Raw genomic sequence first — 25,535 nt, 5'->3', positions numbered from 1 at the left:
TCCTTGAAAGTGTTGGTTGGATTTCAAGCGATACTTTATAGTTTTGGCTGTTTTCACCCATTAAAATACCCAAACAAACGATTTAATCGTTCACCGATAATTATGATGTAATGTCACGAACGATGACACACAACCCACCAACCTAGGGTTTCCCAGTCTCGATCGGATACACGCCCAATAAAATCCATGGTGGGTCCTTGCATTAGAAAATCAATTATACGTTGACATCCATTTTACTTGACTAAAAAAATTATGATTAATGGTCTAAATATACACCCATACAATTTTGAAAGTATTTTGGTACATTATAATGAATTTTATTTTCAATTGTTTTTCTACAATTTGGAGTAATAATAATAGGGCGTGTGTCCCCGGGTCGATGTGACGTCATCCCCGGAAGTATGGCCGCGCAAATTTTTTAGTTAAGGTCACGTGACAACGGCTTTGTGAACTCTCCGAAGCAGGTAAACGACACAGCTTTTGTTGCCAAATTTTAATACATTTTGAACGTATGTTCCTCTTTTGACTGACACATTTTTTGTAATCGTCATTTGCAGGATTTAAGGAAGCGTGAGTTGCTCAGTTCTTTGAGATATTCTCAGCAAATAATCAGAAAAATAGTTTTCAGCATGGCGTCATCTCAGCTAGATTGGAACTGCGTGTTCATCATGTGCGAGTTGCCTATGTCATGTTATTGTTCGTTGGCAAGCATGCGTCATTGGAAATGTATTGCGTGTATTGATCATCGTGTAGCGATAAACATTTCAGTGTCTTTAGAAAATATCTGTTTGAATATACCATTGATGTAAATGTTTGAGCTTTATCAAGCTTTGAGGTTGTTAACCAAGGCTTACAGTAAAACATAATGTACGTTTGTGGAGATTTACAGGCTTGAAACTTTAACAATGAACTTAGGATTTTTCTCAAAAGTCGGGCGCCGGCGACCGTAGTGTTTACCATATTTACATGTACTAGGGCCTACATGTAGGCCTGTAACAAACAACTTCTTGTAAATGTGGCCTTTGTCAGTGACATGTTTCATTGGGAATCTTTCACCTTTGACAGTCTCTTGACACAGAGCAATCCTTGCTCTTTGCTTGACTGATATCATCATCTGAATTTTGATGCTCATAATACATGTTATTGAAATTGTGTTGATGTCGCCAGAAAGACATGTGGTTAAACTTGATATCCTGGCATGTGCCTGGTCGCAAAACCTACAAAGTAACGTGTGTGACCTTATAGTCACCAGGCCCCTTGTTTTGCCTCCTACTGTGAAAACCAATCAGGGTTGACAGTACTTGGTGATGAATTAAGGACCTGGCGACTATACAGTCACGTACGTTAATAATCATCATGATCATGCTAGAATGAGACTGGTCTAAAGGATTGTTAAGAGTGTTCTAAATAAATGTTTCGTCATTTTCTTAGTTGACTTAAACTTTTATGACATGTTATTACTTTCTAATAGCTGATAGGTCACTGCATGGAAAAATTTGAGATGCCCATATATGGATTGATTGTTAAATATTTCATTTTGTGTCAGCACCCAGCAAAATTTGATGTTGTCCTTAAGACAAGATGGTGTTGATGAACATGAGTGTAACTTAAGTAAGATATGTTTCACAAAAGGGGATAAAAAGATAATGGTAGAATTATCGGCAAATTGTGCAGTGCAGATCCCACAAAGATGGAGCGATTATACAGATTAACTGATTGATCCCAACAGTGAGATGTTTTCATTTTCTAAATTTAAGGTGGACAAGTTACTTAATGTGTAATCCTAAATTTTTATTTTTTGGAAGTAAATAATTTTCCTTTTAATCTTCCTTTTCATTCTTTCCTTTTTACAGAAAACAAACCTTGTACATACATTGTTTTGTATATACTGTATATGATGTCCTCTATGGGTTCCACCAGGGGAAACACACGAAGTGGGGGGCGGGACAAACCCGCCTCCAAATCCACCTCACAGACATCCAACAAGTCAGGGGCAGGTGACACACCTGTTGGCAAAAAGGTAAGTAATTGCCAAAATCTGGGTGTAGTGGCACTTGAGGGCGCTGTGAGTGACAATTCCTTGTGTGTCTGAGGACATGGAATGTGCTTGTTTCAGTCGTTGAAATAAGCTAAGTAGAGAGCTGTGTGCTTCCTTCAGAATGATTGTAAGTGGGATCAATGACTAACCCTGCTAGAACAGTAATTCAGTAGCCAATCAATATACTGTTAGTATTTCTGCTCAAATTGTGTTAAGTATAACTAGCATTTTGTGTCAGAATTGGACTAATTGTTATGGAAAGGACTTTATTACATTTAAACCAATTCTTGTGCCAGAGTTTAGACATTGCACACCATGATCATCATTGGCTGTCATCCAATTTTTATTTAAAAAAATGCACGAACATTGTAACACATTGCTCACATTAATGGGATTCATGTGCATAAGAAATGCATGTAAGTGTCATCAAGTTACAATACTATTCCATTCAACTTTAGATTAGCAAATATTGTAAATGTTCCTAAAAATCACTTCGTAAGTCCTGTATATGCTGTTTGTAGGAACCATGGTTGGACTGTACCATGGTGAAGCCATCAGATTATCAACCCCGATGTTGGAATCTGATGGATGTATTCAAGGTTTATTTAGTTTTATAATATGCAGGTGTCGTGAAGCACAGATATTGCGCTGATGATTAAGTAAAAGAGATGATTTAGAACCAAAAGTATGAATTAACAAAGTTACGTTTTGCAAGTTGACCAAATTTAACATTGAACCTTACTACTGGACATATATTCTTTATTGACGTATTTTTAGCACAAGCAACAATGCCTGGTGCATGGAAGGATCAGTATTGATTACCATACATGTCTATTCATTCCATAGTATTTCCGCCACTGTCAATATTTTTGCTCTCCTTACACAAGATACTGCCAGTTTATGGAAGATCACTGGGACTTTACTTTTAATATTGCTAAACTCAGTCATAACTGACATTTAATATTGGCATTTGACTCTATTAAAATAAATCCATCCTTGAATGACTTACAGGCAACACCGGACCAAATACGTCTAGCCCAGATGTTTTCCGACAGTTCCAGCAACAACAAAGTGGATGAAAAACTGATGGAAAAAATCAAGCAGGTAAGTCAGTCAACATTTCATTATCTTTGGCAGAGCCTCGAGAATTTCCTGCATGTTAGTTTTTTAAAGAGTATCATGCCAAACTTTCCATGTAACTGAATGTTTGATCACTTTGTGGTCCAATTTGGTTGTGGTACATTTACATGTTTTACCAGCTGACAGTGATGAACTTGGTACTTAAATGATAAAGACACCTGTACTTGCAAGCAAGAGGTCTCTGGTTCTAGCTGCACCGAATCAAACTTGTAAATGCATGTTGATAAAAGTTACATCACTGTGATGCAATCGGGTTCCATCTATAGTAAAAGAAAATTCTCAAGCACTAAAGTTAAAAGAGTGGATTGTTGATCCTGCTTCATACAAGAATAGTATTTCGCTTGACTTTTGAATTGAATTGTTGGCAAGCTGACAGAAAATACATGAGTGATGTATGTTTCACTTAAAAATAATTGAATACAAAGTGATGTCTATGTAAAAATGTTTGGTGTTCGTTTTTTTAATACTTTTGAAGTACAGTATCTTATAAATGAAAAAGTGTACTAATTAATTATTAGGAAGTAAGACAGGTGACTATGTACACGTTTGACGGGTGTGTGCAGTGTGTGACTGTTACTCAGAGTTGCAACAGTGTATTGATATTACATGATATGCCAGCTTTGAAAAAAGAACCTGTTTGATTGTACAATGAAGATGTGTTTGAATGATATTACACAGGTACAGGATGTCACCCACAAGAGTGAAGATGAGATCATGGTGGCCCTTTATGACTGTCAAGAAGACACAGAGAGAGCCATCAACCTCCTCCTTGAGAGAGTGGATGGAGATCAGGTAGAAAGGCCTTAGTCATACTGATAATCAGTGGAATCCACCATTCAACAAAAACTCATCAACTAATGGGACATGCATAGAGGCATAATGTCTATGAATTTTTCCTGTGCATATTTCTCAAGTCCAAAAACATGATATATCACATTATTGTAATCAACTATTGTTTCATTTCAAAGGGTAAATTGATTGCATACAATGAACCTTTGCTCATTTGGCCATAAGCTAAGGGTTGTAATGACAAGTTGAAAAACAAAATGTGCGTAAATGTCTTTCCTTTGAGGGTGACAATTTATTTATTTATATGTTACATTTCTTCTGCTTTCTTATTGTCAGGGGGAATGGGAGACCATCGGTAGCAAGAAGAAAGTGAAGAGTTCTGGGTCATCCTCTCGAGGCAGTAATAGTACCTCCGATAATACAGCCAAGGAGGGAAGAGGAGAGAAGGAAGGAGGCAGTCGAGAGAAAGGAAGCAAGGAGAAGGAGTCACGAGACAAAGACAATAAGGAGAGAGATGGAAACTATCGTGGGCGTGGCCGTGGAGGTAGAGCCCAGCTTCCGCCAAGAATGACTAAAGGTGAGCAAGGAGGCTGGCAAATCCTCCCAGAACTTGAATATTCATGAGGAGGAAGAGCCCAGCTTCCGCCAAGAATGACTAAAGGTGAGCAAGGAGGCTGGCAAATCCTCCCAGAACTTGAATATTCATGAGGAGGAAGAGCCCAGCTTCCGCCAAGAATGACTAAAGGTGAGCAAGGAGGCTGGCAAATCCTCCCAGAACTTGAATATTCATGAGGAGGAAGAGCCCAGGGGTTATTACCTTACATGGAACTGTGTACAAACTATGTTCACTGGTTTCCTGCTGTGGGAAAGATTTTGAAGGATTAGGGTGACTCTAAGCAATTCCAGACAGAGGTAGTGGTGCCTTGATGAAGAACATTTCCTGATGATTTTTGTTTGGATTGAATAATGTAGGTCGAGGACGAGATGCTGATTCTTCTAGCAGAGACCGAGATCGGAACGATCAGAGTAACAAGTGGGAAGGAAGTGAAAGTGGTCGAGGTCGTGGTCGAAAGGCTCATGGTATGAAGTCACCTTGTCTTCTACTGATAGTGTTCAAAAACCATTTGAAAACAAGATGATTTGTGGCTAGAAATTCCAATGAGAGTGATCATTTTGCTGGACAGCGTGGCATTGTGATACTGGAATCCGCTATGGAGTACCGAAGTGAATACATCATGCGCACAATGATGTGTGTAAAAGGCATTAGCGTGAGAACCAGCACGTAAACCAACACACGCGCATATTCCATTCATTTGCACACACTTCCTGGTTCCACATGACGACACACTTCAGTGCTCTGTACCTATAAGAGTTCCAATTTAGCAGTGGGAACCAGTGTAACTATTACATTTGTTTTTTAAGAAATAGGACTTCATTGTGAACTAGCTGAAGGGTGAAAGATGAAATGATATTAACATACAGTAAACAAAATGTGTGAATTCCAGTCTATTTATTTGTAGCTTAATTTCTTTGCTTGTAAGTTGGAAGTGTGGGCCCAAAATCCTCATGTAGGAACATTTGTGTGGCATGCCGCAACACGTCTGAATGGGCCGGAGCCCAGGAACAGCTGCATCAGTTACCAAAAATTACAATATATTGACCAACCTCTATACAGAACAATTTGTGTGGACCAATCTTGTTCATTGCACTGACGTTGTTCTGTTCAACTTAAAGATTTGATAAAAATAAATACCACAGCAACATAGACTTTTTCCCCCATAATTTGTTCATTTATAAAAATGTTTCATTTTGTTGCATCTTTTAGAACAAAACACTTGTATTTATGCCCAAAAATTGAATGATTAGCAAGATTTTGATGGACAACAAAAATCGAGACTAAAATGGTAACTTCCATGAAATCATGTTTGCCTTGTAGGATCCAAGAGTTCACTTGGTTCTTGTCGTAATGCTTTCAATTCCATTAAAACCAAGCCAGTAGAATATCATATGCAGCAAGGAATTCTTTTACTCTTCTTTCCAGTGACCTTTTGTGAAATTTCAAACCTTTTTTGTACTTAAGGAAGTAATATTTATGAAAAAATATTTGTTCATTTGATTTTTTTTCCAGATCAAACGAACGGTCCATCAAGGCGTGGTAGAGGTCCAAGGAACTTTACAAATCCTAAATTTGGGTAAGTGAAACTGTTGAAACATCAACTTAGCACTATCATTAAGTGATTTCTTTCTTTCTGTGAAATAAGCACAGAAGTAAGATTCTTAATTCTGAAGCAGTATTTTATATTTTGATGAATATGGATATGTGTGGAAGAAAACATTGAAACTTGTTGATTGACTAATTACATGGTAGATCCTTTTCATGCTTGTCATTTATGCATAAAGAGAAATTGATACTAATATGTTTTGTTCTGAAGTAATTTTAACTCAAAATAATTATTATAGTTGAAACATATTTTATTTGGAGCTATTTCCCTTGAATCTACAGGACATTTGAGCAGACAGATGCATTTAAACCAGGTGATAACGTGTGGACAAACCCCCCGGATACTACCAATGACACCAGTAAGTTACATGTCTGGTCTTAAGATACGAATTTGTTCTTTATCCAATTGCACATCTACCCAAGTCTAACACCTTGTGTTGCAGGATTTTGATGGATGTAAGACCACACAAACATGTCACTGATATTCTACTTAAGGATTGATGTCCCAATGTTCCTAGCACCAAAAAATGTGACACTGGATTTTTGCTGATGGATCATTCCGATTCTTTAAGTCTGTGCATTATGAAAGTTTGCAACTGAACTTTGACAAAAAATGTTGTAGTAAGATTCCCACAGAGTGGTGGATAAATTTGGGACACTTCCTTCTAAAGGCAGTTAAACCAAGTAACGATTTCACAGTATTTAGTTCAAAGCATTTCTTGTCTGGTATCAATGTGTATTAGTGTCACTGAGCCATTACGTCTAACCAATAATTGTAGTGGGTGATTTCACTGTTTCAGCCTGGGATGGAAGTGCTGCAGCAACGGATAGTTGGACAGCTGATGATTGGAGTGGAGATGTAAGACACACAAACAATGGCAAAAATGGAGCTCCTCTTTTCATTTATTATATTTACTTGAAAATTCCTAGAAATCTGGAAAAGTCACCAATGACCTTTCCCTCATACAGGATATGAAAAATGAACAGTTACAGAAACACTTTCTTCACAATTTGCATTCTTGGAACAGGAGAAATCCAAAAATATGCCGGCCAAGGTGTGCTTGTCATGTTAGGCTTAGTTTATGGTTGACACAAGTTCTCTTTTTGAGTTTATCTTGTTGCTGATGTTGTCTTGGTCATTTTAGATGCCTTAGGTATTCCACTTTTGAATCTGTTTGCTCAGTGATGTGTATCAATAAATGATCTCTTTATTTGCGTGGATGTAGCTGGCAGAAAGCAAGGTGTTTACACCAAGTTCCAACCAAGCGACCACAAACTCTGTCGATTCTGCTGAGCCTACAACAGTTCCTGAGCAGTCATCGCTGTCCACTGACACATCAATGCCACCATCTATGCCAGCAACTATGACATCAATGGCTCCCTCTGTGGGTCAGACTATGGCAGTGCAATCATCAGTTGGGCAGCAGCAGCAGCAGCAGTCTATGCAGGCTACCATGCAACAAGCCAGTGTCATGTCTTCGATGCCACAAAGGCAAGTCTATATGAGCATTTTATTGGAGATCACGTGCTATTAAGATTATCAGAAATGTGTATTACAGTGTTGTAATCGCGTACCAAGTTCTCTGACAAATATTTAACTAGTTAGGAGGGAACAAAGCTGACGCACATGGACATTTGATGGTACGTCACAAAGGCAAGATTGTAAAGTAAAATGATAACTTGAGACTATTACTGTTGCAGAAAAATTAAGTTTAAGGACAAAAGTTTAAGGACAAAAATACTTAGCCAAGTAATTTCCAAATACTTTTCTCCTTAAAATTTAAATTTTACAAAAGTGGGAGTGTCTGAAGTCTCACATTTAGTTTATAATCTTCCTTTGTGCATTTACCATCAAATGCCTATGTACTCCAGCTGTATTCCCTCTTACCCAGTTCAATATTTGGCAGAGAATCTGGGTACTCCAAAAGTACTCAACTAGAACTCTGGACTGTATTAACTGTGTAAGAGGGTGCCATTACCTAGCAAAGAGATTGATTGAAGGCGCTTAATGTCTTTTTCTTTAAAGAGGGTACTTGTTACAATATTCAAGAATGTAATTCAGAGCCTTTGACCGCAACAATTCTTAATCTTCCAATTTCTTTGGCTCAAAAGCCTTTGATTTACTTTAAACTTCTTTCTCCTGACATGATATTTTGTTGGTGTTTTCAGGGATGTTATGAATAATTACAGCATGGAGGACTCACGTTCCAACAATCCTCCTGAGAACTTCACCAGGTAAGCGAGCTCACCTACTGATTGATCAATGTTGAAAGAACTAAAAAGGTACTGAGACTTTGCCCGTTTCTGATAAACATTGATATACATGGATATTGTAAGTAATGAAAGTAAATAGTCTTGACAGGTCTGGGGAAGACAGTCTCCTAGAAACTTGTGATGCATCCATTACACATGTACATTGACAAAAGTAAAAAATAGTTGTTTTGCAGCTGAGAATTTTCTTCTTTTTTTTTTTTGCTTTGCAGTAGAATGCCTACTTTGAATCTTCGATGAATTTGTAACAAATTTGCACAGTGTTTTATATTCAAACATCCCAACAGCAACCTGTTTTTGATTGATTTCCATTTGGACAGGATTGATTTGGCAGCATTGTTTGGTAAGCCAACCCAACATGCTCCTAATGTAACAGCCCAGTTGTCATCAGGACCATCTTCCAACTTGTCAGATCCACTGTCATCGCAACGCCAATCCTCCAATGTTTTTGGCCAATATGGAGACATTAAATCCCAACCTCCAATGTCAGTCAGTGACAAGGTCAACTCGGTGGGTACCTTTTAGATTTTTTTCATTGCTTGAGCACAAATCATAACCATTTCAGTCAATTACATCAACAGATCGGCACATTTTGTTTAATCTTGTCATCAGCGGGTAACAAACAGTACTTTGTTCAAATTGTTTAATTTGTGGTCTTTGTATTTCATCTTTTCTTAAGCTACATTTGGACTTCTTCAAGGAAATGTTTAATTGCCTGTGTATTACATGCATCTATTGTACTATTTTTCTGCGCCATGTCAAGTTATTTTTAGGTGTCACACAGTGCTATTGCTGTTGGATCTGATAAAGTCCTGCTTGTGCTTTTTATGAATGCAAGCTGTTTGTATGAGGCTTATGAATCTCTTCAGTTGGCGAGTTGTTATTCAACTTCATGACATGGATGGAATCATCGATGAGCAGCTGAAATTACTTTGAATCTGGTTATCATGTTTTATTTTGTGTAGATTGGAATGTCACCAGGTCCAGGGGCACCAGGCCAGGACTCAACAACCAGCCAACAAGCCCAGCAAAGGCCTCAACAACAACAACAACAACAACAACAACAACAACCTACTAAACCCACAAAGAAGAGGATGCCTCCACCATCAACAAAAGTAAACTTTAGTTGTCAATCTCAGTAAGCGCATAGTGACATTCCCTAATATGCGCTATATAAGAACTGATTACTATTATTATGTCGGCTTCAGATGACACCCGTTATCCCCTAGCCAGGTGTTCTCTTGCACAAACTTGGCATTGGCTTCAATTTTATGTTTCACCTATTTTCTTTCCAAATCACAAACTTATGAGGCCTCTATGCACCATTTCTCCCTCCCAAGGGGTAAAGGGAAGAGTTGGGGGACACTTGATAGCCGTTATCACCATGATCCAGGCATGCTTGCACAAATCTTTGGGAAATCCCTCCTATGTATGAGCCCTCATGTGGCATGGTGGCCCCAGGAATGTCAAATGATAATAAAGCATCCTCTCTCAATCTAGTATAAGGTCAGTTCCAGTGTTAGTTTGTGATTGTGATTCCAAGATTAGACTAGTATTGTGTTGAGGCATGCCTTCACAATTGAATAAAAGTATGAAATACCTTGATAGTACGCTGGGATTGTGTTGATAGATTCCATTGTTGGCTGTTGAGATGCCTGTCTCTGCACGTGGTATTGGGGCCTTAGATGTTCAGTTTGGTGCCATGGATCTGGATGCATCGGTGGATTTTGGTGTTCCTAGTATGCTCTCAGGAGTGTCAGCCAGTACTACATCATTGCAAGGATCTGTAGCTATGCCATCATCAGGACAGATGTCTATGCCATCCTATAGGTATGTACAGTAGCTCTGTCACAGGAAATGGTTGGAGTTTCAAGGGTCAAAGGTCAGTGGATCACAAAGTATCCAGTGTCAGTCATAGTTGTGACTTCATTACCTGACTTTGGATAGAAATGAGGCAGTCATCTGTAGAATGCGTCAGCTTGTGACTTTATACATTACCCATAGAGGTGTGGATCATTTCAGGCAGTAGTCAAGTCATTCAGACATGGCAACTGTCTACCATCAAACACCAACATTTAGTTTCTCGTAGTGAGTTACCATGTAGTTTCTCATAGTGAGTTACCATGTAGTTTCTCATAGTGAGGTACCATGTAATTTCTCATAGTGAGTTACCAGGAGTAAAAAGTAAACAAAAGATAAATGATCATTATTTCTGTGGAGTTTTTGCAAGTCTGTAGCTGCCATCACATTAAAAAAAATTGCAACATAGGACTTTCCTGATTTGTAACTCAGCCCTAACCCAAACCAAATCCAATTTTTCTTACCTGATACCTGCATGTTTGGATTGTACCATTCTAGTATGGGGGATTCAGTAGCAGTCACAGCACCCAGTCATTTGTCATCGTATCCCAACAAAGTGCAGAATGACAGTTATCCCTCCTCAAACATGAATGCATCACTCCTGTCAAGTAGTACATCAGCCTCGCCGGTATCAACAACTTTGGAGCAAAGATCAAGCTATGGACAAGTCCCTCCTAAGCAGGTAGAGTAGTGATTGATACAACAAGCTTTTAGGTCCAATATCCTGAGATGTTGCTCATTCACACTTGAATCTTTTACATTCAGTGCAATGTTGCTGTATCATAGGATTTTAGACAGTCATTACTCCATCATTTTCCAGCTTTGAAGTAATGTGGTGTGTTTGTGGACAATGTATTGGTGCTAGATGTCCCTTACAAGTCCTTAGTTGAATGGAATCAACCGGTATGAAACTCACCAGTGACTTGTGTTAATCCAAGTCTTGTATGTCTATGATGTTTATCTGTTTTTGATGTTGACGTCCATGTTGGTTGTGCATCTGTTCTGATAGATTGCACCTGAGCCAATTCCAATGCCCAATCAGACGCAGGTTGGTGGGTTCATGAACGCTCCGAAAACATCACCAACCCAACAACTGGAGAGTAAGTTTTCTGTTTTCACGAATATTGTTTCCCTACTGCATAGATGGAGATGTTTTAAAGGTTCTGTTTTCATCTGCTTCCATTACCCAAGTACATTCCCCAAATGCAAAGGCACTTTATCCTCAATCTTTCCAATTTTAGAAAACTTTTGTTGCATCACACACGATGCTGGACTACTTGTTTTCTTTTCTGATCCAGATAAGTCTGAGAAGCTGCCATCAGGTACCTACACGCCCAGTATTCCATTGCAACTATCGTCACTGAGTTCACACCCAACTAGTCTGGCTAACAGTGGTTTGTCTCAATCCCCAAGCGGAATGCAGTCATCAAGTTTACACACCCAGATGGGTCTCTCCTCGCACGCCAATCAACAGCTGAGACAGGTATAAAGTTTTGTGTTTCCAGAACCTCAATAAATCCATCAAAAAGTCTGAATGATTCAGGTTTGATTTACTGATTTGAATCATGACACCTGTTTTCTATCTACTCTCTCGACTCAATAGACACCCAATTCCTTCCATGTGACGAGTGCACCAACAACAATTCACTCACCAGCAAGTCTGTCCAGTGGCTTATCCAGCATATCACATGGTGGAGGATATACGTCCAGCCATTCAGCCAACTCAGGTCTTGCTGGATCTGCCCTCACCAGCAATCTTGGAGCGTCAAATCTTGGTGGTTCAAACCTGAATGCAAGTCTTGGAAGTACTGGTCTGCCAACATCCAGTCTGACAAGCCATTCAACCAGTGGACTATCGTCCAGTAGTGTCCTGTCAAGTGGACCGAGCACAATAAGTGGACTACCCTCAACCACACAGCCAGCTGGACTGTCAAGCTCGGTCAGTGGATTGGCTAGTTCAAGTCACTTGACAGGAATGCAAACGACTGTATCAAACACAATGGCATCACAGTCAGGTGGGCAGTCTACTCAGCTGAATAGCAGCAAACTGGGCAGTTTGGACAATCGAATGAACTCAACACAGGTCAGTTGAAAGGGCATCTTGCTCATCGTGGATACTGCTAATTTTTACCATTAACCTTCCTATGCTGAAGTCACTCTTTGGGTCATTTGGTGAACACCTCAAAGAAGTACAGCTGTGTTGTGTTGTGCACTGCACCAACTGTCCCTCACAGGAATATCAGATTGCACTTTTGTGCTGCCCAACAACTGTGCTTCACTGTTTCATGTGCATCATTGTGCAGTAAACCAAATGCAGTGAAGACGACTGCACAAAAGAGCCTGGGTCATTATGTGCTGACAACCAACTGTGTACACACTGAACCTGTGCATGTTTGAGTTCCATATAGAAAATACATGCTGACCAGTGACTGTGGGCATTTGTGAACATTTGTGCTGTAAAACCAAAGGAGGGTTAAATGAGACGTTATTTTGACGTTCCTCATATGGGAGCATGTGTCTGTGGGTCTTATGAGTGGGCTGCGTAGATGCAAGCACAGAGCCTGTGATCCTTGAATGATATTAAGAGTTTGCAGGATGGACATCATGGTACCTGTCCATTTCTTTGACTATTTCATAACCCTTCCAAGGCTCACCTGTGAATTTTCATGGCAGTGTATTTGGTAAAATGTCAATCACTCAAAAAAGTTTGAAGTACTCCAATTCAACTTATCAGCAATTGCCTTTTTACAACTCAGATATTTCACTTGTGGTTGGTACAATTATTAAAATAATATCTTGCCATTCCTGCATATATTCCTGTATGTAGGAAAACAAGAAATACCAAATAGTGCCTGAGTTGCTTGTTCATAGTACTCCAATTAATTCCACTACACTTTGTCTTCTCAGTCAAGTCAAATTATTTGAACTACTGTAAACTGAGTGTTTGACTCTGCATCCATAAATCCAGCGATTGAATACCAGTTGCTGGGCCAGAATTACTCACTTTTTGAGTTGAAAGTGCGTGATTCTGATGTTACACACCTCCCCAGCTCCTGACACAAGTTAAGTCTTGGCTGACATGATGTTATGATACTTTCGTTCTACTGACACCTTGTCTGAGGATGCAGTTTGTCTCTTCTGATCAGCCAGAACAGTAAAAGGATTTCTTGTAGATAGATCATAAAAAGGAGAGATATATCTCAAAGTTCTTGTTGTTTTTGGTTTATAGCACACGATGGATCACAGCCATACATCGTCCAGTAGCTTGTCATCGTCCAGTCTAAGTGGTCATTCCTTGACCACAACAAGCACCACAACCTCACTGACAACAGCTGGGTCATCGTTGGGTTATAATAGCATCAGTGGTATGTCATCTGGAATGACATCAGTTACTTCAGTGGGATCGTCTGGTATGAAATCTTCCCTTACATCCAGTAAGTTGACCACAGTGCTTTAGAACAATTTCTGCAAACACATATAAGAAGATAATCCTTGATCAGTCTTCATAGACATTAAGCATGACATACGGAAACATCATCTGAACCAGAATTGGTGGTTGAGATGATGTTTAAATCATTTTGTGACACTGATTTCAATGTCTGAGGACCCTAGTATCTCTCTGATTGGTCATGCCAATTTAATCCTGTGTATCCACTTTGCGCCAGGGTGCCCGGTACTGGAGACATGGCCCACTAGGTGGGGGTGCCTGAAATCAGAATTGTCTTTTTAAAAAAAGGTTGCTGGGCATTTTTAGAAAAAAGGACTTCCTGTCAGTCAAAAGTTTGGGCCATCAGCAAATTTGATTCCATCATTGATGGGCAACAATGGGATAACTGGACCGAAAAGCTGCAACTTTAGTTATGGCCAGAGTGACCGAACTTGGAAACAAAAGACCGAACGAACTGTTGGGACTTGTTAATTAAGGCTCGTATGCTGTTAGTGCAGAGTGCTGGCCATTAGCAGAGGAAATCTGTCATTTAAATATGGTTTTTGCTCTTACCCAACATATACAGTAAAATCTTGATAACTCAAAGTCGGTCAACTCAAAGAATAATTAATTCCCGCCGAAAGAATAGGCTTTTATGTACAAAACATATCCGTAACTCGAACTGCTCATGTTGCCGGATTCTTTGTGTAGCAGATCCAAAAGAAACCGCTGCCAAAATACTTCCTGAAAGTGTAAACAGAACGCAGGTCTAAATTATGAATCATTTCTGACACGCACACTTCGTCTTTTCACTGCGGAACACTTGAAAGCATGCTACAATGATGATCAATCTAGACACGTAAACCACACCCTGACCGCAAAATCCGACTTGCAGGAATTGGCCCAATTGTTACAGTGGACTTGTTGTAGCCAGTGCGTTGGCAGGCCAACTGATGGCCCTTTGCGGGGCTGCGGCGATGCATTGGAGATCTTTGTGTATGCCGCACGGGCCACACGTACGGAAGTTAAGTCTGGCCTAATGGTCTGGCCCAACTGCTGGCGCTCGCCCGTGCAATGGCTGCCCAATTAGAGCTGCAAACTACAGCATGCTCACGCTCAGTGGACCAACCACGTGACTGCAACGCAGAGCTTTTGCGTAGCCAAATCTCATGCCCAAAAAATTAACAAAAGTTTGAAAATAAAGAACGAAGAACAAAAAATAAAAACAGACACCCATAGCATTGTTATTTTTACGAACTTATATTGAAGCGTTAAAATGTGCACCCTCATGTGAAGAAAGATTTGCCACACAGTTTAAATGATTTACAGTACATGTAATGTGTTATTTATCAGCCGATTGACAGCAAAAATCCTCCGCAAAAATGACTTTCTATGAACAAAAACTTGTTGCACCAAAGTATAAAATAGCCACAATGTTATTTCAAAAGTCATCGAAGGTAGATTTACGGTAACTGTGCGCTCAGCGTATGGATACATGTTATGATACACATTGTAATAATGACTTCACTTCAAAAGAAAGGGGGACCTTCTTTTAACTCTAATTTCGGATAACTCGAATTTTTTGTCCATTCCCCAGAGATTCAAGGTATCAAGATTTTACTGTATTTATATTTAAATAATTGTTTTGAAACAGTATAATTGTTTGCTGCTGCCAGCACCTGCAGATTATCAGCAGGGACAAAAGCATGTGCTCCAGCGGTTAGCGGGAATTATGCCACACCCCATAATGGGGGCTCTTCACTGGGTAGCAGGCATGGCTGCAATACTCATGTGTTAATGGAGGTTGCCTGTCATATTAGAGTCGCCTCAGGACAGTCATTCTTTTGGGTTAACACGTCCAGTTAATGATGATATGAATTTTTGAAGAATTTTGAAAAACCAAAAAAAATGAAAAAGCACCTGGCCCAGCAGCATGAATATCAATAACTTGGCGCTGCGCGAAATGGGCATTGATTCAAGTCAGAAATCTACATTTAGTCTCATTAAACTTGACCCAAATTGATCATTTTCATCAACAATTAATTGTTTCTTGTCCTTGGCAGACAAAGGGCCGCCCAACTTGCCTCCAGGAATGCCATTGTTCAACCATCAGTACATCATGGGACATGGGCTGCTACCAGTCAACCCATTTGTGAGTAGCATCTGCAAAGGTTTAGATTTGAGGATTACATCCTTAGCCAGGAAAAGAAAATGATTTATGCCAGCAGGGGGGACATTTCAACAGCATTCCTAGTGTGAACCCATGCGTCGTGTTCTCTTACTCAGTAACACCAAGAGTTTTTACCCGCAGTCTACAGTCTGATTCACTGATGCCATTTACTGGCTGTGTCCTCCATTCAGAACTAAACTTAACATGTGCATGAGTTTGGTTACCAGTGCGCTTTGATTGGCTGAGGAAGCATTTCAATGCACATGTCATCTGTACACACACGTTGGGACACGGCAGTAATGGCTCCTGATTCTTGTTACTGAATCGGTCTATAGGGTACCGAAGTGACTGCGTCGTGCGCACCATTATGTGTATAAAAGGCATTAGCATGAGAAGCAGTGCATGAATCAACAAATGCGCGCACTCCATTCATTTGCACTGCACTTCCTGGTTCAAATTAACGTCATACTTCGGTACTCTATAGACCTTTTTTGCCCACGTGACTAAATGTGAACATTAAAACCACGTGTGGACCACCTTGACCACGTTGATCGCATGTATACCTATGGGCAGCTTCAACCAAGTGCAAGCCCACTTGCAAATGCTGCATGCTTGACTAGTTTATCTTGAAGAAGTAGATTACCATCACAACACTATGCACTCATTCCCAGCACAACAGCATAGGTCCAGCACGATCGTGACATCACAGCAAAAAGGTCTATTGGGTATGAAAAGAAAAGAATGCTGCAAAATCTGTGCTGAAGAAAACAAAAGCAAATATTAAGTTTCATGCAGTAAGTCAAGATACTCACGTACAGTTGGTAGTCACCCAGACCCAGTGTCATTCTTTGCACTGTCATAGTATCCTCACTTTGGTGAGCATAAGACGCCCTCCTCCGATCATGCCCATAGCCATTAAAGTATGAGACAGGTCATGTTCCTGGACTCTAACAGTGTTTTCCCCCTAACTTTTGTGCTTAGGCTGCTGCTGCTACACATCAGCCTTTCTACAATTATGATGAACTGCAGCTACAGCTGTCCAGAATGCCTATTGTAAGTATCATCGATGCACCTACTGCCAGTGTTGAAGTCAAGTCTATCACAAGTCCTTTCACTAATCTAGTCTTTAGTTCTTTCTTTCATTTAGGTGCAGTAATAGGCTGCACAGCGACAAAGAAATGCATTTATTACATTTCATTTGAACAGTTTGTGACTTGGAGATTAGATGAGCGATGATGGGCTTGTGAGAGGCTCAACTGTAGCACTGTTCACTGCACAGTTTGGCTCCTAACCACTCACCGATTCTATTAAATGTGTGCTCCAAATTCAACCAAATTGACTTCTTCAATTGTCTCACCCTTTCTTTAGGATGAGATGATGTTTTCACTTTCCATTCAGTTATTTGCCTGGCACCTTTGCACACTGTGAGTGAGATCAAATTGTTGGCAGTTGCCAATAGCCTGTATATATAATTTCACTTTGTACACCAGGGTTACTCCTATGATCTCCAACAGTTCCCGCAGCCTCCTACCACACTGACAAGCCGAGACGTGACAGCACATTCGACAGCACCGTACTCAGTGACAGACCAGAACAAGTTCACAAGGGGAGATGCTGCATCACCTGTTGCTTCATCGTTGACGTCACAGCAGCAACAGCAGCAACAACAACAGCAAACAGGTAGAAAATAAAGCAGATGAAACTTGTTGAACTCCAGAGACGAACAACTTTGTAATGTCCGTGATATTTACTATGTGAATTGTCATGTGATCACTTTGTGGTGAGTAGCACATAATCACCATTGTTATCATTTCTCTGTATATATGATATACTAGGCCAAGCAGGACATCATCAGACGCAGCAAGCAACACAGCAAGCAGCCTTCTTGAATGCAGCAACTGTTCCCCCAGGTTATGGCTATGGTGGTCTACCCTACTATCCTAGCCCAGGACTCATACCTCCTGGATTGTCATATCAACCTGCTGTCTTTCCTGCTGTTAATGCGGTATGTCATTCTGTGAACAGAAAAATGAACGATGACTGCAGGAATGTAAAGAACATGTTGATCAGTAAAACAGGGCCTTGTTTCATGGTTTTAACCCAAACATTTGTCATTAGACTTGCCTCCAATTCATTCTGATCTGATGCTGAAATTTATTAAGGCGTGTTTCCGTTGGATTTTTTCTTCCAAGGGAACGCGGAAACTTGCCGCGACATTCCTTTGTGTCAATCGCATTCCCACGTGGACTTTTTACTGTAAAGGAATGTTTATTCGCTGAGTTAGGCCAAGAAAGACCAGCTGATTACATTGCCTGTGAGCTGTACAAATCATGACGAAATCGGCAAAATCTGACCAAAAAAATGACAAAACCAGACAAATTCGACCAAGTCTGCCAGAAATAAGATGAACCCGTACAGGAAAGCCCTGTACACAATGTGTGTAAAGCTAAATCTGGGCATGCTTCACTGTGTGTGCGTGGCATGCTGCTATACTGTATGCATGGAGCTGGAGACTGGGAACCATACAACCATTTTCGCATGCTCACTATCGATCTCTGCGTAGGCAGTAGTCTGGTTCATAGGTTTAGCGTGGTTGCATCTACATTGTATGGGAAGTGTTCCCATTGGACTTTTTTGCACCCCTGCCAACTTACCATAGCTGCGTGGAAATCGTCCGCGACCCTTTTCGGCCTGTTGGTTTTACATCATGATCGCGGTAAGTTGACAGGGACTTTAGTGTGCTGTGTGTTTCCACTGGATTTAATTTTGCAATTCTACAGGAAAGTCGCGGTAAGTTAACCAAAAAAGTCCAATGGTAACACGGTTTTAGTGATGAGCAAACTTGTGTCGATTAGCCAACATTCCTTGCAAAGTGTTGAAATATGAGTTGTGTTTAACTTGTGTTTAAATTGAAATAGCTTCTCATAAAAAGAGAATTGAGAGATTTGAGTATTATTTCTTGTGTAGGTGCAACCCAACAACAGATCGCAAGCAGGTACAACGCCACATTCGGCATTCCAGCAAACAGCATATGGCCAGCATGGATCTCATGGGGCCTATGGTACTGGTAAGTTAGTAGCTTTGTTCTATAAATAGCTTGACCTCTTCCAGGAGGCTGATTCATTGCAGAGGTCAGTCATCAGCCTTGATGACAAACCTAAACACTAAGGATCATTATACATGTGTTGACTTGTGTGTTATATTTGTTTTTCTGTGAGTGTCTTGTTTGTCCGTCGTGTGGGGTATCGTTATTGAATCAGGGCACTTCACTATGACAGAAATAAAAACTTCCTATGATGCCTTGAGCACACGCAAGTTAGTTTCAGAATTGCCAACAAGCATGATCATTTTCATTTGTCATTCCTTACTTGCTTTTACATTGTTGCAACCTTGACTCGGTTCATTTTTAGAAGTCAGTGGATTTTTGTTTGATTTGTTACTCAGGATACGATGATTTGAATCAGTCGCAGGACTTCTCTAAAGGTGGATACTCAAGTGTGTCTCAGACAGGAGCTAAAGGCACTGGAGCCACAGGTAAGTCTGACATGTGTCTTTAGTTAATCTTAGTAACGTACAAGACTGGCTTGTTGCTCACAACCATCCAATATATTGACTGGTGGTCACTAGAAATGGAGAACCTTCAGAACCTGAAGATCATCAAGCATTGAAGCTAAAAATTGAATTAATAAGGCCCAGTTGTTAATCTGTTATGCGCCCTCTATTGCCAATGAAGAATTGTCAGTTATCATGGCAGTATCATTGTAATATTGTGGCCGAACATTCAGTGTCCTGTATGACTCAATAACTATTTGACTCGTAGAAGATGTTGTCATGGCTTTAAAACGAGCAATTTCATAGGTCTCAAAATGTTTACATACTTCCTAAAGGGCTGTTCTTTAGCTAAATTGCAAAATTTGCAGTGCTTTTTAAACTTGATGGCATTTTGTTGCTAGTTCAGTACATATTTTTGCTAACATGATTTGAAATGGAAGAAATTGTGCTTAAAGGTGCCAGGTCTATGCAAGTCTTGAATCTACTTCCAATGTCGAGAATAAGTATTCAGTGTTTGTGATATATGACCCAGAATATGTAAAGGCACAAAAATAATCATGGGGTGTCATTCAGGGTTTAAAGTTGTTCTGTTGAAGAAATAACTTAATTTAATGAGATGAGACATTTATCACGACAAGTGTGTTCTTTTTAACCCTAACCCCCTTCACCTTTTTACTGGGAACCATCCTCAATCCTTCAAAATCCTCCGATTTTCGACATAAAAAAATTGCATTCAGCCTCAATCCTCTGAAGTCATCCAAAATTTCTTGAAAATGATATTTGGATGTTTGCCTACTGCCTCAATGCTCCAAACTCCTCCCAAACCTCCTGAAGGATTTTGAAGGATTGAGGAGGGTTAGGGTTAATTAAAGAAGTTCACTGAAAAGACTCAGCTCAGACCTTGTACATATAAGTGTACCTGAGACAGTAATGCTATATAGATTGAACATGATCTGTGGTATGCCAACAGAAGTCTTGATCTTTTCTTTTTCATGTCTGACTCCATAAATCTCCCATAAATAATACTTCCTTCTCATACTCTTGACTACACTATTTCATACTTTTTGCATTCACATCTTTTCTTGTCACAGCTTTGTACAGTCAACTTCTTAGATAAACAACACTAACAAAATACTGTTACCAAGAGTAAATTCTGCAATTCCCTTTTTTTGTAATTTGTGTCTTTTCCACTCTTTTCCACTCTTTTAATGAAAGTAATTTGTCTGGTTCCTGTAACTTTGTTGAACGAGTGTTGACTATAAAAACTTCATTCCCATTCTGGTGGTGCTCTCAGTTGGACATCTTTCTAAAAATTTGGACACCATTTCATTCTCATTCAGGCATTGTATTCTCATTTGGACACCATTTCATTCTCATTCAGGCATTGTATTCTTATTTGGACACCATTTCATTCTCATTCAGGCATTGCATTCTTATTTGGACACCATTTCATTCTCATTCATACACCATGCTTTCATTTCATTTTATACTTTCTTGTGGTGTACATCCCTGTCTTTATCATTCTAATGAACTCTACTTTCTTTCTGTGTTTTTTTTCCACTGTCTGATTGCCTGACTTCATACATTGTGTGCTAACAGGACGTAGTTCAGGTAACTAACTCTTTATTAACAGCTTTAATAATGCAAATACCCTGGTGTGATCATAGAGCTCCTTGCTATAGCCTTCCTAACCCAATTATCCTTGAACTGTAAACAGGAAAGTTGGGACTATGAATTCAGTCTTGTTTTGAAGGATACTAGTTCTGACTTTCTTTGTGAAATGTTGCTACGTTAGCTAGGCATGCCTGCTGTCCTTGATAATTAATAGCAACTTTGCATGGCTCATGGCTAGCAGTTCTGTTTATAACTCATGGTTATGCCATTGCTTGTGTTTTTGGTAAGACCTTTTTAGAACTTCAATCTTCCAAATAAACACCTGGTATGTCAGTCTATTGATGGGTGGAGCACTGTACAGCCAGCCACTGTTGCTGTACATAGGGCTCAATGTCCCAGTTCTGTCCACACAGAATCTGCTATTTGGTGTAAAGTATTGGAATTTGGGAAAAGTAGAAAGCTTTTTAAGAGAAATGTTCAGCAACATAAATAGAATAATTTATACAGTGAGTACCTGTTGATGAAACTTCTAAGTTTTATCTCTGTAAAGTAGTTTTGATAATTATGATGAAGTTTATTTTGACTTAATCACTCCTCTTTATCCAGTTTCAGTAACCTCTGCCTCAGCTGTGCCAGGAGATATGTCAGCCAGCACCTACAGCAACAAGGCACATTCTCAGTCCTATGCAGACAAGCAAGGCTTCCATACTGGTACCCCACCACCATTCAATTTCCCCATGGCTAGTGGGAACCAGGGAGGTCCTTTGCAAGCAGCGACGGGATACCCGCCCTTTGTGCCTGTATTGCCTCACAATACCATGCTGCCCCATCAGTTACACAGTGATGGACAGGCGGGGTCCACCCAGCGCTCACAGGGAAGTGGCAACCAAGGCAAGCCAGTCAGCAAACCACCTTACGGTGGTACCAATTACTGGAGTGCCAATTAAACAACCTGGTGATGACTCTTTAATCCCATACTTGACAGCATGACCTTATGTATAGTCTATGACACAATCTCAGTCCTGAGGTTATGACATAGACTTGTAGATAATTGTGGAAGTTTAATCTTGTTGTATTTACTGTTTATTGAAATGAAAATGCTTCATCACACTTGCTTTGCTTTAATTTTTTTGTCTCTTCATTGAGGTCAACATTTTATTTTTATCTTGTGACTTGTACACAGCTTTACTCTAGTTGCTTGTCTTTGGTTCTCTGTGATAATACAACGCTTTGTATGTCAGTGCGCCATTAGTTCCAACCCACTCACTACCTACTGGATTTGGTTCTAACTCCTTTCCTTTTTGGAAAGCATCAAAGATATCATTGTCTGACTTCAATGAAACAACACTGTCTACCTTGCTGATGTGTTGTGTGTCAAGAAATAACCATTGTCGTGTGAACTTTGACCTCTGTGCCCATTTGACCATTCCCTCTCTCCTGTTCACATTGCATTCCTGCATGGCCTAATTTCTGATGTCGTCAAGCACTAAGTGTCAATCTCAAATACAGAAGAAGTCTTTGCACTGTATTTTTCAAGGACAAAATCTGGAACTTGTAATTTCAAGTTGTGACTTTGAGTACACTGACTCGGAAGTTAGAGTGCTTTGATAACCCTTAAATTGTTTACAAAGTCCATTAAATTTCAGAACTTCATCCATGGCTGTAAGTGCTGAGTAATGATTAGGTAAATACCTGTAATATGAGTTTATCTGCCATCGCATGACATAAATTAATCCACAGAAATATTCATTAATGAACTGAAATTTGGGTTGTTTGGGAACGAAATGATTGAAAGTCCTGCCTGAATGGCAGTTTTCCCCACAATAGTGTTTACAGTTAGATATCAAGGTATGTTGTCACCTGGCATACTCTATTTTTTTCAAAACTGTTTTGACACCATGTGTCCAAGTGGAGTGGACTGACATGACTACATTGTTGTGTCAGGTTGTTGCTGATTGTGTTTACATTAACGTAACATTTTTAATAACATTAATGGTATCATTAATGTTGGAAGTACAAAGTGGCTTTTAGTGATTGAATACCAATCATTTAGCATCATGAGGAAGGTTCTCTTAGAGTAGCTCCTTTCATTGAGTCAGGAAAGCTGGTTGCTATGGAAATGCCTCATATTTGCTTTATCTAATTTATGTTAAGTGCTACAGAGTTCTGGCTTGATGAAAGTTGGTGTGTGTTTATGACACAGGTAGCTAGTTAACTAGTAAATATGGCAATATTTTGTGGTTAATGTTACAACTTTCTATTATTAAGCCTGTCCATAGCATTGTAAAGCAGTTTAAATTAATGCTAAAACCACCACAAAACACTTTTTTAAGCAAACAATTTACGTTGGTGCAAAGCTCATAGTTCACAGGAGCGATATTGTTTCAAAGCACAAGGGCTGAAGGCTCGTGTTGCTGCATTATTATAAACTTATAATTGTTAATAACTATACACAAGATGTAAATTAGTAAGAAAAGGTCATTTTTGACTTATCTTTAAATTAAAAAAAAAGATATATTTGAGTCGAAACCATTGACTTCATTTGCCCAGCCCTTGTTTACAGTGTTCAGCGAGGAATGTAATTGTTGCTCTTCTATGGTATGTAGTCATAATTTGAGAATTCCGCCAATAAGTGCATGGGATGTTCAAAACATGTTGTATAATCTGTGTGTATGTTTCCCGTAGCACTTTTTTAGTTGCAGTTTGGTTTTCAGTATTTTGTGCCTGATTAATCAGAGTGTGACAAACAAGAAGTCGATATTTTGTCTGTAATAAACGCAAGAAGCTTTTTCCTTCGATATGTAAAGTTGCTTTCCTTGGAATTTTCATTTTGTGTTGTATGCTAGCATAGATGTGTAGATACAAATGGCAACGAAGGCAAAGTATGAGTAGTTAGAATACAGTTTCTCTTTTTGGCCAAATTGGCAAGTGGTGAAGGAATCGATGAATTCATTTGTATAAATCCATCCTCTTTATGCCCAAGTTTTTCAGAAATTTCTTGAAAATCCTTGCAGGCCCTACCCGAAAAAAAAATCAACTCACCAAATCGATGGAAGACAGCATTAGACAATTTTGGAGTCATGCTTTTTATGACCAAAATTTTACCCTTCGTGTTAATCTAAATGTTCACAACTATACCATTGGTGTGATAGACTGAAATGAATCTCCTAGACTCATTACTTAACAGTAAGCGTATCTTACAATCACCAGTGTCTTGACTGATGTCTCGATATCATGCCCATATCATAATTCTCCAAGTCGTCATTGCAAGCGTCACTGACTGTGCAACACAGCGGTAGATGATTTGTCTAGAATGTGAAGCACGTAGCTCCTTGCCTGTGGTGTGGTGTGATGTCCATTAGCAGGTTCTCATTGATGAATAAGGATTTGACAGTTGCATTTTTTCTGAGAGTAATTTTCTGAATCTGCGAGCTCCGAAAACTAAGGGCGAAAACTGAAATAACCGTTGACCGATTAAAGTATCTGATTCATGATTATACATATGCTATGTTTTGCAGAAATATGCAACTGCGATTCAGTTTTTTAAGGTTTGTGCAAAAGATGAGGCCTTAGCCGTACTCGCGTTCTTCGAAAACTTAATTTCTCTGCTTAACATCGCCTATCACTGCTTGAAACCCTTGTGTCATTTTAGGTGATGGTTGATATGAGTAAACCGTTTTTCGAATTTTCCGAAACTGTTTCCAACCTTGAACTCTTACTTTGCATCACTCGTAATCTGGTAGGAGTTTCTTACATTACTGAAAGCAGAAACAATGCACCCTAGCTCTATACCCCTCTTATAGCCTTCGCGTCTGAATAGCGTCTTGCGCTGGACCATCCAGACCTGTCGTTAGCTCGGGTTCTTTTGCTCTAGGGAGATCCTTGGTAACCTTATTAAGGTCCAGGTTCGCCCCATTATTCCGTTTTCGTCTGTAGGTCCAAACAGTCATTTTGCGCATCTGATACTTTACTTCGGCCTTTCAGTCTTGGGTAACATTTAAGTCCTCTGTCATCTTGAGGTCCACGGTTACGTGGTGATGTCATGTAAACTTTAGATCCCCGCTTTTATACTGGCCTTGTATACCCTCAGAACAAGGTCCGTGTTCATGTCATTGGGTCTAATGCTTCTATAAAATAATGTAGTCAAATCTCCAAACCAGGGACGTAAACAAGGTTAATACAGACGTGTAGTATGGACTGAACATTCTTCCATTTACAAATGTATGTTATTTCTCAAATTCTGTCGACGTGATGTAGTTGACGTGCCCCTATCGACCTCCACAAGATAAGACAAGTGTGTACGTGATGATATCGAACATTCTCAAGATTGTTTACGAGATATGTTGGCAATAGTCATGCGATCACTAAGTCTTGAACATTGTCTGTATGTATGGATATGCGAGTCTTATTACTGGCCGTTGGAAGTATCTAGTTTCGTTGACTAAGCTATACA

At 39.6% G+C, this 25,535-nt stretch overlaps 1 protein-coding gene across 7 annotated transcripts; it reads left to right on the top strand.

Moving 5' to 3' along the window:
- Window positions 1-361: 361 nt before the first annotated feature.
- On the top strand, window positions 362-23,888 carry LOC110990362 (uncharacterized). Of its 7 annotated transcripts, XM_087136895.1 has the most exons (28): window positions 362-464; window positions 1,854-2,020; window positions 3,050-3,142; window positions 3,857-3,970; window positions 4,304-4,511; window positions 4,596-4,628; window positions 4,940-5,047; window positions 6,096-6,159; window positions 6,471-6,547; window positions 6,968-7,047; window positions 7,415-7,680; window positions 8,358-8,423; window positions 8,780-8,969; window positions 9,425-9,574; window positions 10,090-10,289; window positions 10,818-11,001; window positions 11,329-11,419; window positions 11,618-11,802; window positions 11,923-12,402; window positions 13,549-13,753; window positions 15,810-15,898; window positions 16,898-16,969; window positions 17,407-17,596; window positions 17,752-17,921; window positions 18,884-18,983; window positions 19,361-19,450; window positions 21,068-21,079; window positions 21,689-23,888. In XM_087136895.1, exons 2-28 carry the CDS (start codon window positions 1,895-1,897, stop codon window positions 22,027-22,029), a joined length of 3,984 nt encoding a protein of 1,327 aa, XP_086993021.1. In that variant the 5' UTR covers window positions 362-464; window positions 1,854-1,894; the 3' UTR covers window positions 22,030-23,888. The 7 variants fall into 7 exon arrangements, with proteins under 7 accessions (XP_086993021.1, XP_086993023.1, XP_086993024.1 ...); XM_087136897.1 differs by lacking the exon at window positions 4,596-4,628 and having other exon boundaries at window positions 4,304-4,544; window positions 6,989-7,047; XM_087136898.1 differs by lacking the exon at window positions 4,596-4,628 and having other exon boundaries at window positions 4,304-4,544; window positions 17,431-17,596.
- Window positions 23,889-25,535: the final 1,647 nt, after the last annotated feature.

Source organism: Acanthaster planci, linkage group LG05 (genome assembly GCF_054643075.1).
Source record: "Acanthaster planci isolate LZ-2023a linkage group LG05, COTS_SCS, whole genome shotgun sequence".
NCBI lineage: Eukaryota > Metazoa > Echinodermata > Asteroidea > Valvatida > Acanthasteridae > Acanthaster > Acanthaster planci.
This window is presented reverse-complemented; position numbering and strand designations above follow the sequence as displayed.